The 15,722-nt window shown below is 45.4% G+C and overlaps 1 protein-coding gene across 4 annotated transcripts in view; it reads left to right on the top strand.

The window, feature by feature from the left end:
* The window catches only part of DVL1 (dishevelled segment polarity protein 1), a 169,863-nt gene that overhangs the window by 127,059 nt on the left and 27,082 nt on the right, over nucleotides 1-15,722 (top strand). For 3 of the 4 annotated variants that reach the window (XM_084651773.1, XM_084651772.1, XM_084651775.1), the window contains exon 5: nucleotides 14,361-14,499. In XM_084651773.1, the coding sequence (XP_084507899.1) occupies nucleotides 14,361-14,499 (139 nt within the window). Of the gene's footprint in view, nucleotides 1-3,410; nucleotides 3,631-14,360; nucleotides 14,500-15,722 lie in introns of those variants that run through there. The other variant, XM_084651774.1, reaches the window with a different exon arrangement.

Raw genomic sequence — 15,722 nt, 5'->3', positions numbered from 1 at the left:
CCCGAAGAAATTTTGTCTGATTTGAGCCGAATTAACACACGACATCGCAAAATGAACTCCAGCAGCCTCTTTTTTGAGTTGACTCCATTTGCCTCCGCCTTTATTCTGGCTCAACAAGCCTGAGGGATAATGGGTGGAATGATCTCTCACTTCCTTCGCAGATCCGGTGGGGGGGACGGGACAAAGGTAGTGGGGGATTGTGTTTGCAAGCATGTTAGACTGTCCTGCTTTGTGCTGAGCTTATGCTATTGAAAGCAGAAACACGGTGTGTCTTTCCTCTTGTCAAAGCAGCCCACGGCCTGTTGCTTTGATCAGGAGCATGTGCCTTCTCACTAGAGACCCCTTCGTTGGCCGGCGTATGTCCGCTGCCTGCCGGAGAGAAGTCTACCTGTCTTCCCAGCACTGCCCTTTGGGGACTCTGCGCTGAAGGACTATTCATCAGGGCCACAACGTGTGTGCCAGAGGCCCTAGGAAGAGAGTGCATCACCGGAGCATTTGCATAGCTCCCCCCTCATTGGTTTGGCACTCAGTGAAGCCAGAGTGAGGGCTGACTGTAGCGTCTGGCTGATCGCTGCCTCAGGTGTCCTTAGGCACGTTGAGGTCTGGTTGCGTGTGCGCTTGTTTTAAAAGGGTTTCTTAGGAAAGCCAGGCTGAAGTTTGTTCTGCCCAGTCTAGTCAGCAGAAGTTGTGCTTTAAAGTAAGTATATACGGCAGCTCACTGAGCATATTGCTGGAGGAAGCTTTAAAGTGAGTAGCTTTTGGTATATGCTGTTGGAGGACAAATTCAGGAGGTGGGTGAATATGTAAGGTGGGTTTTAGAGAGAGGGGTCTGTGTGTGTGAGCGAGATCTCTCACCACCCTCTTGCGTTGGTGTTGTACAAACTTTGATGAAACATGGATCCTAACAATCCTTTATAGTTAAAAACCCCAACAGCTCAGTTTTGATGTTGTTGCAGAACAATACGGTCTGTTTCTCTAGTTAAGGATTATTGACCTCTGTTCTGGTAAAACCCCATGGGAAAGATTATTTAAATAGTGTTTCTGATCAAAGGCCATGATTTTGTTAAAAGTGAAAGTATATTTCCAAAGCTCTTTTGCTGTATGAGGTGCTAAAAATGTTATAATGTTAAAAACAACAGGGATTTTTTCAACAGCACATATCGCTTAGGTAAAAAGCTTTGTAAATTTTTTTAAATGTTGGTATTAGGAAATATATCTTTTGATGTAATGATTGTAATATGAATGGAAAAATAAGGCAGAGGTGGGGGGAGGAGCAGGATGGGTGTATTCTTAAATCTTTTAATTTTATTAAAAGAAGTGAGCTGCACAAATGGGAATCAAGAAGTTGCATGTCCTAGAAGAGTCCCTGGGTTGGGTGGTAAGAGACCTAGACAATGTGACTTACTACTTACTGTAAATGGAGGGAAAACATTGTTTGAGGATATAAGATCACAGTTCTTAGAGTTGTGTTGGAGCTGTTTAAATCTAGCATACGCAGTAATATATAGCATGTACAGTACCCTATCGGAGTCTGTAGGTGCTATCATAAAAAAAAGTTACTACAATTAATAATTATGATACCAAGAATATACATTATTTTTCTCTGTTGAAATGTCACCTCCATATTCCACTCCCCTTCCCAATTTCCTTTGCTTTGCTTCTGAGGGATAATTTAAAAAAGAAAAGCAAACAAAGAAAAAGAGAGTTGGAGAGAGTTGTGACAAAGCTGAGAGCTCTCTTTAAATGTCCTATCATCCCCAGGTAAGAGATGTAGCTGTCACTGTGTCTTAATGACCCAGTCAGCGAAGAAGGCAGTCATGGAATATGAAAATCTCCCTGAAATGGGGTAGAAGCATAGAGCCAAACTTGAAGGAGATGAGCCACTGCAGCTCCAATTGGAGTCTCTGGGAGCTGAGGAAGTTCATCTGATGATTTGGCCCTTAATTTTCTGAATGGAAACCGTTCCTCAGCAAATACTGCCTCTTTACAGCTGGGCTGGAGCACCTGGTAGTAACACCAGGGTGCATCACTTGAGACAAAACGTGAGCCCTCGTACAAAAATATTTGAAATGCGTCAAACAGAAAATGTTCGATGATTAATTTCACATTGACTCCAGAGGAGGTGGCATTAAATAACTGATTTTTAGGACCTGATCCCATAGAACTTATTCAAGCAAAGCTCCCGCTGAAGTCAATATGTATTTTGCCTGTAATGAAAGCGCAATCTTGCCCATGTGTCCTGATTCAGGAAAGAACTTAAGCACGTGTTGAAGTCCTGTTGAAGTCAGTGGGGTATAAGGACACACTTAGCATGAGATGGATTTAAGCACATGCTATGTCACTTCTTGAATCAGGGACATAACTTGTAGGATCTCAAAGTCTGTCAGGCTATATTTTGTGGTCCTTACACGTTCCAAACTCCCGTTGACTTCAGTGAAGGTTAATCTGGATTTACAGTGGTGAGAGTGAGACCAGAATTTGATTCATTGTAAGAAATGCCTCCACCACTATAAGCAGACAATATCCCTGACAGCAGTCTGTGTGTTTTATCCTTTGTCAAGTAGAAGTCAGTGGAGTTACTGTAGATTTACACCAATATAATTGACAGAATTTTGTCTGAGGAACCTGCCAATGCTCTTGTTAGATACCAATGTGTACATGAAACTGAACAAATTTATAAGAAGGGAATCCCCACATGTGTACTATAAGGATACTATTTTTAACCATGGTTTATTATTAATACATTGTCCTCGAGGCAAAATGTATAAAGAATTTAAACAACTATATTAAAATAGAATAATCAGCCAGTGTAGTTAGGCCCAAACTGTATTTCTGAAATACATTAAAAATCCGAGACAATTTAAAAATAATAATCCCCAAATCATCGTCCTCTCCTGTAGTCTGAGTATAAAGTAATCATGCAAATTCCAAAGCTGTGTTTATGCTTGGCTCATTTGGATAGAGAGGACTATAGCGTATATTCTAGGGATCCCATTAAAAATGTGTCCATAAAAGGATTTGGCTCTTCAGAGATGATTCATGAAAGAGAGAGAGTGCAAAGCATGTTCAGGGAACAGCCACATGAAAAAGCCTATGCAAATGATTTGTGTTCTGTTTCCCCAGTCCCTTGAAGATACAGTGCTCACCAGGTTGGCTGCCCTTCGGGCACAAGCATCCTTGGGATTATGTCATGGAGGAAGAGCATGCAGATTTCCCCCCCCATAATCTCTGAGTCTTCGGGCAAAGAATTCTCTTAATGCCCCAGCTGGAGCTCTGAACGACACCCTCTTTTCAGAAGTAGAGTTATTTTTAACACACAGAGCGGGAGAATTCTGTGCCTCTGGATTCGGTTGCATGAGTTGTGCGGCGTGGCGGTCACGTTGCACGCTGTGGATTCCTTCCCGGGCCCTGGGGTGGGCAGGGACATGGTCACGTCCAACTTCCTGGAATGTTGCGGGGGAAGCCGACCACGGCAGGAGAGGCAGCAGCGACGGCGGCAACAGCAGCAGCAAGGGTCCCCTCCGCGACCCAGGCGCAGTCGGAGACCTTACCACACGTGGTGTCCCCCCCTGACGAGACCTCTGGAACCAATCCGATGCTACCCAGAAGCGCAGCCCCGCGTGAATCACTGTAGGTATCAAGAGCCATCTTAACTGAGGCTCCCGTGTGGTCAAATGGATTACAGGCTCCCACGAGGGCGTTTTGTAACCACGCGGCCTTTAGACAGGGAAACCGAGGCAATCTACTTGCCTCCTGCAGCGTATTGAGGGTTTCAATGATTTCATGTTTGTAAAGTCCTTTGGAGATACACAGCCCCATGTGAGTGCTAATATTTTTACTTGCCCGTCTGTATCCATCCGATGGAAAGAGCTTGTTTAACGCCGGGGGCGGGCGGGGGGGAAACATTATCAAACACTGCATCCACTAAAAATTCACATGTACTCTTGGCACAAACAAAACCTGCCTCCGCGCCCATTAAAGCACTTGCCCCAGCACCCTGCTATTAAACTTTCAGTGGTGAGAGGCCCATTCTCGGCATGCAAACGGAGGAGAGGGGAGTGGATCATCAATGTCAATTGGCAAGATTTTATTCTGTAAGCCGTTAGCACTCCCATGGCCTTTTCCTAGGATCTCCACGGGCTTTATAAACCTCTCGTGACCGCTTGCGAAGCAGCTTCACCTCATTTTGCATCCTGACAAATTGAGGCACAGAGAGATTGAGACTGAGGAAAGTTAAGAACAAGTGCAAATGGATCCATGTTTAACCCATGTCTAACCACAGGTGCAGCAGCCATATGGCACTTGCTTTCTGTGTTTTTAAACACTGGTATTTCATTGGAAGATCAGAGCTTTGAAGGAAACTTGCCCAGTGTGCAGATAAGCCCTGTTAGGTGTGTTTTAGTCCCAAGTATGCGAAGCAGCACTCAGCTGGTTAAAATTCTGCCTGCTTTTAGCATGCTCCTCCATGTGAAAAGTCCCCCTTGAGAACTAAAGAGCATAGCAAATTGATGTGGGCCATTAATTCTTCATAGTGGCTGTGAATGGATGGAGTTTTTCTGGGATAAATTATTTACCTGAAAACGAATGGGGAAACTGTGTGAGTCTAAATATTACACGTGGGATTAGCTATCCTAGTCCATTTGATTGGAATACAAGTCACAGCTGCAAGTTTATAGCCTCCAAAACTAGCAGGTACAAGTAAATCGTGGGATATTCTGAGATGCCAAAGCTAACCACTCCTGTCGATATTAATTCAGAGTGCGAGATAATCGCAGTGAGGAATGTTCTCATGCTGTGTTGTAATCCTTCATAAATCTTTAGCCAGACAATGCACAGGAAAATAAGTGTGTGTTCTTGTAGAGAAATACTGCTTAAAACCCTATTATAGGAATAGCTGAGAAGCCTGCACCAGACCCTAGTGTTAGACAATGAGACAGTGACAGCTTCAAAAAAAATCCTATCAATGTTAGTTTGAATTTTGGAGCAAATTTGCTATGAGCATTTGTTTTTGTTTTTGGTGAATGTCCTGGTGAGTGAATTTATTAGCATTGAGGTTTGTGGGATCAATGAATTCTGAGCAAGTGTTGCAAGAGTGTAAAAAGGAAGGAAATAACAAATTGCAATTGCAAGGATTCTCACCTGAAACCTGATTCTAAGATCTACGCTCATCCAGTGAGAGAACAAAAGCCTGCCACGTGACCTCTGTTTAATCAAAAAGCCTAGCATTTTGAACGGTGAATCTTCTTTGCAAACCAAATGAGCTACTGACCCAGAATTATCCATCAGCATTATTTGGCAAAGAATTCTGAATGACAAATTCAGGGATATTGTACCCATCTGCTCACGGACAGTTTGTGAACAGAAAAATTCACTGGCTAAAGGCTCCATTATGAATGAGGAGCTGTGTTGTGATGGAGGCCCGGTTGTGGAAGTGAGTGCCCTTCCCCACTACGTGGGCTAAGAGAGAACTTGGAGGTTGCAGGCGATAAATATCTCTCTTTAAACCCCCTCCCTCCCCCCCGTAACTGATGACATGTGGAGTTTTCAGCAGTGAAGAAAATGTAAGATGGAATTATACAGAGGAAAAGGGGACCCACAGTGGTAAAAGCTCTGAGACCACCCACTCTGAATAGAATAAAGAATCTATGCTGTCTAGTCACTGCCTGGGGGCGGGGATGGGGGGATTTGGGGCTTCCACAGTGAACGTGGAGTAATGAGTGCCGGGGGCATCCCAGACTTATTCACAGAGCCTTTCAGCTGCAAAAATAGAGAAGAGTTATGCAACCGGAGGGGAAGGGGGAACGTGACAAATGCAACTGGCTTCGAAAGCTACATGCTTAATAATCAAAACTGAATATAAATAAGCTTTCTCCTTTTGATGCAGCCTGTTGACAAGATTCATCTCCCATTCACACCCCTGTACCTGAGATGAAATTCTGGCCCTGCAACTTTGTGTGATCTTCATGCTCCAGCCAGTTGGAGCTGGGAAAGCTTTCCCCAATGGGGGCTTGTTTTTAAGATCAGGGCTCTGTTTAACGTCCGCTCCACCAAATGAAATAGAAATGATCCGCTCCCATTGATGGGATTGGTTTTATAAGTTGCAAACGATGAATAGCAGAGGGAACTCAGGAAGGGCAAGAAAAAAATACAAAGGGGGTTTTGTCTAATGGGAAAGTGTACAGCGGGTCTCCTGGGGGTTAGTGTTTTGGACCTGTGCGGCTTCTAATTTATACACAGCTCCTCTATGAAAAATGGACGTTTAAAATTCGGAAATAACAAAGTGATTCAATCTGTCCATCTTAAAGTAGGAGTCAGCTAGTGAATCTGGAAAGCTGCAGCTCTCACTGAAGTCAACAACAAAACTTCAGAGGGAGCAAGACTTCACTCCCGGTTTGTTGTCCGCAAATGATATGCAGTCAGCTCTCACAAGCAGCTCCGCTCTGTGTTGGGTCTGCATTTGGTGAGGTGGCTTGGGAGTTCCCATGGCTATGCTATAGGTTATTTATTCTTGTCTGGGGTACTGACTCCACATTGCTACGTTTGAATGATGGATTCTTTCTATTCCTGTAGTGCCAGGAGGGCCCCACTTGGAGATCAGGGACCCATTGTGCTAGGGGCTCTGCACACACATCCTAACAGTCTTTGCACCTAATGGCTCAAGCTCGAATCTTTTGAATTTTTCAGCATTCTGTTGTTTAGCCCCAGTTTTCAGAGGTTTATATCCCTTAAAACACTGCTGAAGTGGATGGAGATTTTTCAGGGCTCAGCATAAGGGTGGTTTTTTGTTTTGTTTTTTGATGGGCTAGTTTTCAGTTAAACACTGCTACAGCACTGTGCTGGGGGTGAGCCAAAACACTGTGCGGTAGGGCTAGCAGAAATTTCCCCAGTGATTTGCAAACCTAGAATAACGAACATTCTCTGCACCACAGAACTTACAGTCTGAAGTGATGGGTACCATGAAAAAGCCTGAACTGGATCGAAGACAGACCAGGTTTACACAGACAAGATAACAGGGAGACCAGTTTTATTTTCCTCATCTATTGTAGCACCTAGGAGCTCCAGTCATGGACCAGGGCCCCATTGGGCTGTACAGGACAAAAAGATGGTCCCTGTCCCAAAGAGCTGCCAGTAGAGTGGGTTTTACTTCCAGTGGCTGCGTTACCACCATATGCTAACGTGTGTGGCTTTGGATAGTTCTGGGGCCTAGAGTCAGCAGTGGGAGTTGCTGTCGCTGGTCAGGAAATGGAGACTGTCCCTGAAATCCTTTCATTGCCCTCCTGGTCTCCTCGGCCCCCGACTGACCAGCCCACCTACTCTTCCTTTCTTCAACCTGCTCTCTTCTTTTCCTTCTCCCTCCCTTGGGGATACCAACAAGCTCAAGACACAATTGAGATCTGGATCCCAGATGTAGCTGGATCTGGGGTTGTGGTCTGGGTCTCTCCCTGCCTTAGGAGCTTCCCTCTCCTCCCCTATTCACCCGTTTTTGAATAACCTCCTTCTGGGCCTGCTTCCCTTATGGAATTTCCCATTCCACTCAACAATTCCCACTAACCCATGCACAGGGAAGGGGGGAAGGAAGGGTGGTTTCATATTTAAGACACCAGACTGGGACTTGAGCGATCTGGGTTGTATGCCTGGCTCTGCTGCAGACATTCCTGTGAGACCAAGTCCTTCTCTGTGCCCCAGTTCCAATCTGTAATGTGGGGATAATAATCCTGCCTTTCTTCCACCTGCCGTCTGACTTGTCTGTTTAGACTGTAAGCTATGTGCATCAAGAACAGTTGCTCAGTGTGTGTGTGTGTGTGTGTACATGTACAGCACCTTGCACAATGTGGTCCTCATCTTAGTTGGGAAGGTACTGCAATAATAATGTGAGAACCTGTTTCCTATCATTCCTTGTCAGGCTAACCATAAGACGGGGCCTCTCAAGCCTTTTCTGACCCACCCCTCTGCCTTTCATGCAACCCCTGGCCAGTTCCTGTTAACTTGACTTTCCCAGGGATCGTGTTGGCGGGGGGTGCGAGGAGATGCTGTTCTTTCGCTCCGAATGCTGCCATGTGTTCCTGTATTTTGGTTTGCACAATAAGGGTGCCCCATCCTGCACAGCTGATAAAATAAACTGGAAGCCTGGTGTTTATTTGGCAAGTCCAGGAGCCCTCCTCTGAATGGGAAAGGAGAATCCTTAGCAGCCAGTTCAGACAGAAACACGGCACGGAGATTCAACTGACCCAGAATGATGGATTATGGTAGATGGGTTTCCTTAATCCTAGTGTTTATCTGCGGTGTTTGCTGAAGACCCAGCTACAGGCTGATTTGCAAATATCTGCTGGCGTTGCGACCACCTCCCCTCTAGCGTTTCCCTGCCAGCTGCTGGATGTGTTCAAGTTCTGTTATCGCAATCACTGTTGCTATTCGTTTTCATTATTTTTCCTTCACTTCGTCCCCAGGACTCTGCATAACAGCAAGGACTGGAGGGTTCAGTGCAAGGAGATCTTTGTGGATTCCTGGCCTAACCCCAAGCATATGGGGGTGGAGGTGAGAGGGGTATTGGTTACTGTAATGGCTGCTGAACCCCAAGGCTGCGGTAAATTTTTCCATCCTTCCCAGCCCTAATGAGATCCCTTGCACAAAGGCAGGGACCATTTCTCTGTGTTTGTACAGCACATCAGGACCCTGATGCCATCCTGTGAACTCTCAGTACTACAGCAAGACAAACAAGCAAATCCTCGTCATAGCGGTTCTGAACATTTGAACCTCATTGTTGGTTGAGCGTAGCAAAGTGTTCAAACAGAAGGTGTGATGGAAGTGTAAGAAATTATTATTATTAGTGCAAGAAATTATTAAATATTTCTGAATCTGATGGACAGTTTCTGCCCTCTTACCTGGCAGGGTATGTATTTATTTCATGTGGTCTTATAACCAAAGTACAAACCCAAAACATGGATTTTTTTTCCCCCTCTCTCTACCAAAATTAAAAATGCAGTCCAATTAAAAGGAAAGCCAACAGGTATTCCACACCAACAGTGATCAGCACAGTAAAAATTGGGTCCAACAGTCTCTTCCTAAACCCTTTTCCTCTTCCCCTCAACTTCAGCTCTCACATTGTGACAAATGTTTGTTGTCAATAGACACACCTTGCCTTAGTGAGGTGCTGCCTGTGACCTGCCTGATTGGAAATGCTGCCTTGAGACAGCAAAGCTGTAAAGCTAATCCCTTTACCATATAAATTCATCTGCACGGCTCCTCAGCTGTATGATAGTGTCAGGCTCCACTTTTGTTAACCAGACGCACATTGAATCCAGCTACGAAGCCAACACCAAAGAGGGACAAAGACTCACTGTTTGCCCCTGGCCAGGTCACTTAGGCCCTGATCCTGAGAGGTTTTTAGTCTCCTAAAATTCCATTGGCATTTATGTGCCTAACTCCCTTTGGCTCCTTTGAAAATCCCATCCAATGGAAGTTAGGCGCCCAACTGCCTTTGAAGAAGTGGACCCCAATTTAGTACAGACCTTGCCCATGTGCTTATTTAAGCTCCATTGACTCCCCTAGGACCTGAGCACATGATTAAAGTTAAGTTAATCATGTGTTCAAGTGCTTTGCTGGATTGGGTTTTGCAGAGTGAAGTTCCTTATGCTTTCTGTTGTAAAGAGCCGTGAGAGCCTTTGGATGAAAAGTGCTCCTTATTGTTATCCAAAGCAGAACTTAGGAGGCTTAGCTAAGAGTGAGACAGGTTGGGGGAAGAGCACCTGCAGAATGTGGTGAGGGAATGGGCACCTAGGATGGGTGTTTGATTGAGGGGCAAGAAACATCTGGGTGTGGAGAGGAATGTCAGGAAACGGGAGGAGAGCCCCAGCAGTTAAAGCTTCATGCATGGCTTTGTTCTCTTGTAAACAGATTAAAGAGCTTCTGTGTTCTTTAGCTCTCCCGTTCACTTCCCATCTCTTGTCTTACTAAGTCACCAGAAGCGGGGAGCTCTGATGGTGACTCCGATTGCCTGGCAATTACTTTAAATCTCCCTCAACAGAATAGGCTTCTTTCAGCAGCAAAGCCTTTGTGTTTTTCTGTTTTGTTTTGTTTTATCCCGCCCTCCGGACCAGTAATGAAAACATTCCTCCCTGGACCCGAACAGGTGTGGGCAGGAGTCTGCCTTTTGCGCTTGCACAAGGGAAGAAACAAAAGGTTCCTGGTTAGGAAGATGCCCGTGTTTTGGGGGATTTAAGATGGGATTTTTTTCAGAGGCGCCTACGGGAAGTTAGCCACGCAAATAGCACTGACTGTCAATGGGATCTGAGTATTTCTTGGGCCACGTATACACGTAAGTGCTGCAGCGGTGCAGCTGTATCAGGAGAGAGCTCTCCCGTTGGCCTAATAAAACCCCCTTTGCGAACGACAGAAGCTGTGTCGGCGGGAGCAGCGGTCTGCTGACACAGTGCTGTGGGCCTGAGTGCTGATGTTGGTATGATTTACATCACTCAGCCTCAGCGATACAACCTAACTTCGCAGTTCTATAGACCCTCCCATCTAAAGGTCTCCAAGACTTTATGGATATTAATTAAGCCTCAAAACCCTCCCAGCAGGAGCTAAGTGATTGTATCATTCTCCAGTTTACAGATTGGGGGAAACTGAAGCACAGAGAGATGAAGCAACGTTGATGCTGGGAACAGAATCCAGGCCACTAGGGTTTCCAGGCATGTGCTCTAGCCACTAGACTACACTGTATCTGGATTTAAAACTATTCACTCATTTCCCCAGGAAGGAGGCCTGTCATTAACCCAAGCCAAGGACACTCTCTGTGGTTTTAATGGGCAGTTTAGTAAATTTCACACAGCTACCAATTTGATGGACAGAACACTGTTTTCTCAGCTTTAGAACCAGGAAAGTTTTTCCCTTTTCCTTCTGTTTTGTCATGGATGACCGCACCAGTGAAAGAAAAAATTGGCTCTTAAAGCTTGGCTGAGGTGCTGGGTTTGAACATTCAGGGCGTTTGTAGAACAGATTGCTTGACCTTAGCTGACAAAGGTCAAAGTTGGCTGATTCCCCATGAGAAGAAATAGCAGTTTAGTCTTTACTTCCTCAGTAATCATTCAAGAGATGTGTGTCTGTTTCCAGGCCGCCTGCTTGATCATTAGAATAGCTTTTGCCTGAACACTCCTGTGGTCCAGGCTGGGAGGGACAAAATTTGACTTCCTTTTATTTTCCCTTCTGTCTGTGTTGAGTCTGGGATACATGGGCTTTGTTGCCTGGTCCCCGAGTTTGGTTTTAAATCCAGAACTAGAAGGCTATTTTGGGGAGGATTCCCACCACATTTTTTACCTGATCATCTGTGGTGCAATATACACGTACATTATTAGTTTCTAGCCTGTTTTAGATTGTAGAATTTGGAGAAGTAGCTGTCCATTTTGAATGTTTATTCAAACTGAACCTCGTAGATCCATAGATTCCAATTGTGATCATCTAGTCTGCCTTCTTGTACAACACAGGCCAGAGAACTTCCCCAAAATAATTCCTAGAGCAGGTCTTTGAGGAAAAACATCCAATCTTGATTTTAAAATTGCAGTGATGAGAAATCCACTGCAACCCTTGGTAAAGTATTGTAATGGCTAATTACTCTCACCATTAAAAATTTTACATCTTTTTTCCCGGTCTGAATTTAACTAGCTTCAACTTCCAGCCATTGGGTCATGTGATACCTTTCTTTGCGAGATTGAAGAGCCTATGGTTAAATATTAGTTCCCCATGTAGGTACTAACAGACTGTAATCAAATCACCCCTTAATCTTTTCTTTGTTAAGCTAAATAGACTGAGATCTTTGAGTCTATCGCTATAAGCCATGTTTTCTAGTCCAGTGGTTCTCAATTCAGGCTACAAAGATGTCTTTCGGGGGTACATCAACTCAGCTAGATATTTGCCCAGTTTTACAACAGGCTACATAAAAAGCACGAGCGAAGTCAGTCCAAACTAACATTTCATACGACTGCTCTATGTACTATACACTGAAATGTAAGTATAATATTTATATTCCAACTGATTTTTTTATAATTCTATGGTAAAAATGAGCAATTTGTCAGTAACCGTGTGCTGTGACACTTTTTTGTATTTTTATGTCTGATTTTATAAGCAAGTAGTTTTAAGTGAGGAGACCAATCAGACTCCGGAAAGGAGCACGGTAGTCTGGAAAGGTTAAGAGCCACTGCTCTGGTCCTTTAGTCATTTCCTATGTATCTGTTAAATTGAGCCTGAACTTCAAGTGTTTTAACATTTCCCCTTCTCTTCATTGATGGCAAGAATCATTCTAATAACGGATTGGTTCAACTTGTGAAAAGTTTCTTTCGATTCCAGTAGTGTCTAAAGGTCCCGACCAAGGCCGCGCTGTACTGGGAGCTGTACAAACACGTACTACGAGGTAGTCCCTGCCCTGAATCACTTGCAATCTAAAAAGATGAGACAAAGTACCATTGTCCCAGTGTTACAGATGGGGAGTTGAAGAACTGAGAGATTAAATGACGATAGTCCCGAGGTCACATGGGGAAACTGAGGCAGTACCTGGAACTGGACACTGATCACCCACCTGAGGCTTTAAACACAGGACCATCCTCGGTGGTCTCAGCATAGTTCCAAGAGGACAAGTTTCCAGTCTCAAAACCCACTATTAGAACTAGTTCACAATCCTACCAGAGCGTCAGGGCTTGGATGGACCATGGCATCTGAACGGTCCCCTCGTGCACCATACGCTAGCTAGGAGGGATGCTGCTAGGCGTGGTTCCCTGCAAACCAAGTTTGAGTCGCATTGACCAGGAGGAGGGGAAACTGACAGTGCCATTTTCAGGTTGCACCCACTCTGGCAATGCAAAGACTATGTGGATCTTCAGGGACTGCCAACATAGCCCCTTTCTCCACAGCTAAATTCACATAAACTGGGCCAAGGCGGTGACAGAACGGGATTTGGAAATTGTGCAACAGAAGGATCGCGCTCGGTTACTGTCACAGTACTTTATCTAGCTTTATAGCCGTGAGTGCTTGAATTATAAAGAATAATAATAGTGCTTTGTAATTCTCGAGTACCTTTTGTCTGGAGATCTCAGTGCTTTACAATTACTCCCCCTGGAAAGGAGGGAGGGAAGTAGTCAGATGCCCATTTCCCAGATGAGTAAATCGAGGCAGCAAGGTTAAGGGTGGCAGATCTGGGACTAGAAACCAGCTCTCTCAACCCCTGGTCCTGTGTCTGTCTGCTAGTCCATGCTGCTTCTTGTACTTTTCAAGTAATCTTACTTCAGAACTTATGCAAAGTCTTAGGCTGTGAAAGTTTCTTCCTGGGTATAATAATTGCCCTCTGGTTTGTGTATTCCTGGCACTGTCATTCTTTCCGCATGAAGCTTTTCCATTGTATAATCTGCTTGTACCTGGGAAGGCATTCCAAGGGTTAGAAAGCATGCTTTAAAAAGTCATTCCTGCTTTGAAGTCCAGTTTGTTGATTTCTTGACTGGGTTCCTTATCAGAAACAGCCTTTCCGGCGTCTAGGACAAGAACTTTCTTGGCAAATGGTATCGCTCTTAGGTCAAGGATCTTTTAGTGACAGGTGACTGAGTGGGAGAAGGGAGCGAGGAAGTTTGTTTTGTAGCGGGCTATCCTGAGTGTTCCTATAGCCAGAGGTGAACCACTGGTGCATTCAGGTAAATGGGGTACACTTTTGTAGGGAAGATGTACAGGGAAGTCCTTGCCCTCTGATTGCATACTCAGAGCTGTGTTCGCAGAAAAAAATGTGCCAGGATATTTTATGCATATGGAAAGGCCAGGACAATGAGGCTGCAACGTAGCTGCACTGCCCAGGTTATGGTGTGTGGGGGAACGTACAGATTTGTGTTTGAGAGAGAAGCTGATAGCACTGTGCAGACCGGGGCAATGCACATTTTCCCCCACTGCTCTACGAGTCTCACCCCCAGTTTGTGGCATCCTGTGCTATGTGCTGCTCTGCCAATGAACCTCAGTCCTGACTTTCAGCACTTGCTGCTCTTTCAACGCTGGGCTCCCCATAGAGCTCTGCTGTGATGCACCTCAGTCCTGACCTGCAGCCCATCTGCCCTAACCCCTGTGCGACTCTCCCTGTGAACCTTAAACCTGGTCTGCGAATGAGCCAGAGCAGGGGTAGATGGGGGAAGGCTAGGGCAGGATTTATCAGCTGTTGACTGAAATCCAAACACTAAGTGGTTCCATTTTCAAGACGGGCCCTTTTCGAAGGCTGCTGAGAATTGGTTGTTTTTAGTGTCAGTCTCATGCTCCCTTCCCTGACACCTTCATGCTACTGCAGTTGTTTGTCACCCTCTCTTCACCTCAGGCCTGATTTCCTGCTGTTCTCTCCGCAGTCCCTCGGATCAATGGGCACCCCAAGCTGGACAGGCACCGTGAGCACCCGCCCGGCTACGACAGCTCTTCCACCATGATGAGCAGCGAGCTGGAGTCCAGCAGCTTCATTGACTCTGATGATGACGATAACACAAGCAGGTAGGGAGCCGGTGTGGGGAATTCACGCGGCGCAATTAGGGTAGATTTACTGTGTTGCTCTTAATCGTGTAGGGCCAGATTGTGACTCTAGCTGCGTACCGAAATAAGGGCGCGTAAGGCATCCCTTACACACATCCCTTACCCCATCACCATTTGCAGCTTGGAACAGAGCATGGGAGAGGAAAAGCAGCCTCCGTGGGGAAGCTTCTGCAAAGGTGGGGGGCGGGCAGCGTTCGGGAACAGGTGGAGCCTGGGCTCCGCATCACCTACCCACACACGCTGCCAGCCAGTGCAGCTGAGCAGGTACAGAGGAGAGACCTGGTCTGCAGTAGGTGTAGGACTGATGCAAATCCTATCCCCTGCCAGGAGCAAGGAGAGGGACCCAGGGGCCAGACTATGACTGATTTTGCCACTCCATTTTGCCACTCCATTGCTGCAAGATTTAAAAAAAACCTCACCATTGTTTTTGCAAGACCAGCTTCTTGTTCCCCCTGCTGATTTCCCAATGCAAGTAGCTATAAATGCTGTATCTAGAGCTGTACTGATGTCCTTTGGAGATGCTGAGCTGAGAAAGCCCATTCCAGGTCTCTGGTACTCCAAGGAGGCCTCTCGTAAAAACAAGAAAGACACAACTTGATATTCCTGTCATTTCTAAGGTGAAAAGCAAACAAAAAAGGAGCCCAGCTCAGCAAGGTATTTAAGCACATGCCTCACTTTAAGCACATGAAAAGCCCATTAAATTCAGAGGAATTATTTGCAAGCTTGCAGTGAGTCAGATGCTTAAGTGCCTTGCTGAACTGGGGCCTCAGTTATTTTTAATTTGCTAAAATCCCACTTAATTTGAGCTCCATTTTGACACCTGTAAAGGGCGAGGAGGCTGCACTGAGTAGTGCGGTATGCAGAATGCCCATTTGTCCATGCATATGCATGCTTATTTGGTCTACCAGGTCACCTGTTGACAGTTTGGCCGATTTTTGCTTTGACCTTAAAAAAAATATTTGCTCGCAGACACAGTCTAGGTGAAAAACGCCCAGCCAAAACTGATAATTTCACATGCAAATGGAAATTCCCTGTGCAAACGTGAGCTGTGGGCATGGATCACCAACATGTGAAAATGAAGGGACCAATCCTCAAGTATTTTACACAGATGAGTAAGCCCATCAGCCTTCCCTGTGCCTAAATGATTCGCAGAATCCGGCCCTTTGCCTTTAACCTGCATCCAT

Source organism: Lepidochelys olivacea (genome assembly GCF_965140295.1).
Source record: "Lepidochelys olivacea isolate rLepOli2 genome assembly, chromosome: 18".
NCBI classification, from domain to species: domain Eukaryota; kingdom Metazoa; phylum Chordata; order Testudines; family Cheloniidae; genus Lepidochelys; species Lepidochelys olivacea.
Note: the sequence above shows the minus strand (reverse complement) of the source record. Positions and strands in the feature narration are given on the sequence as shown.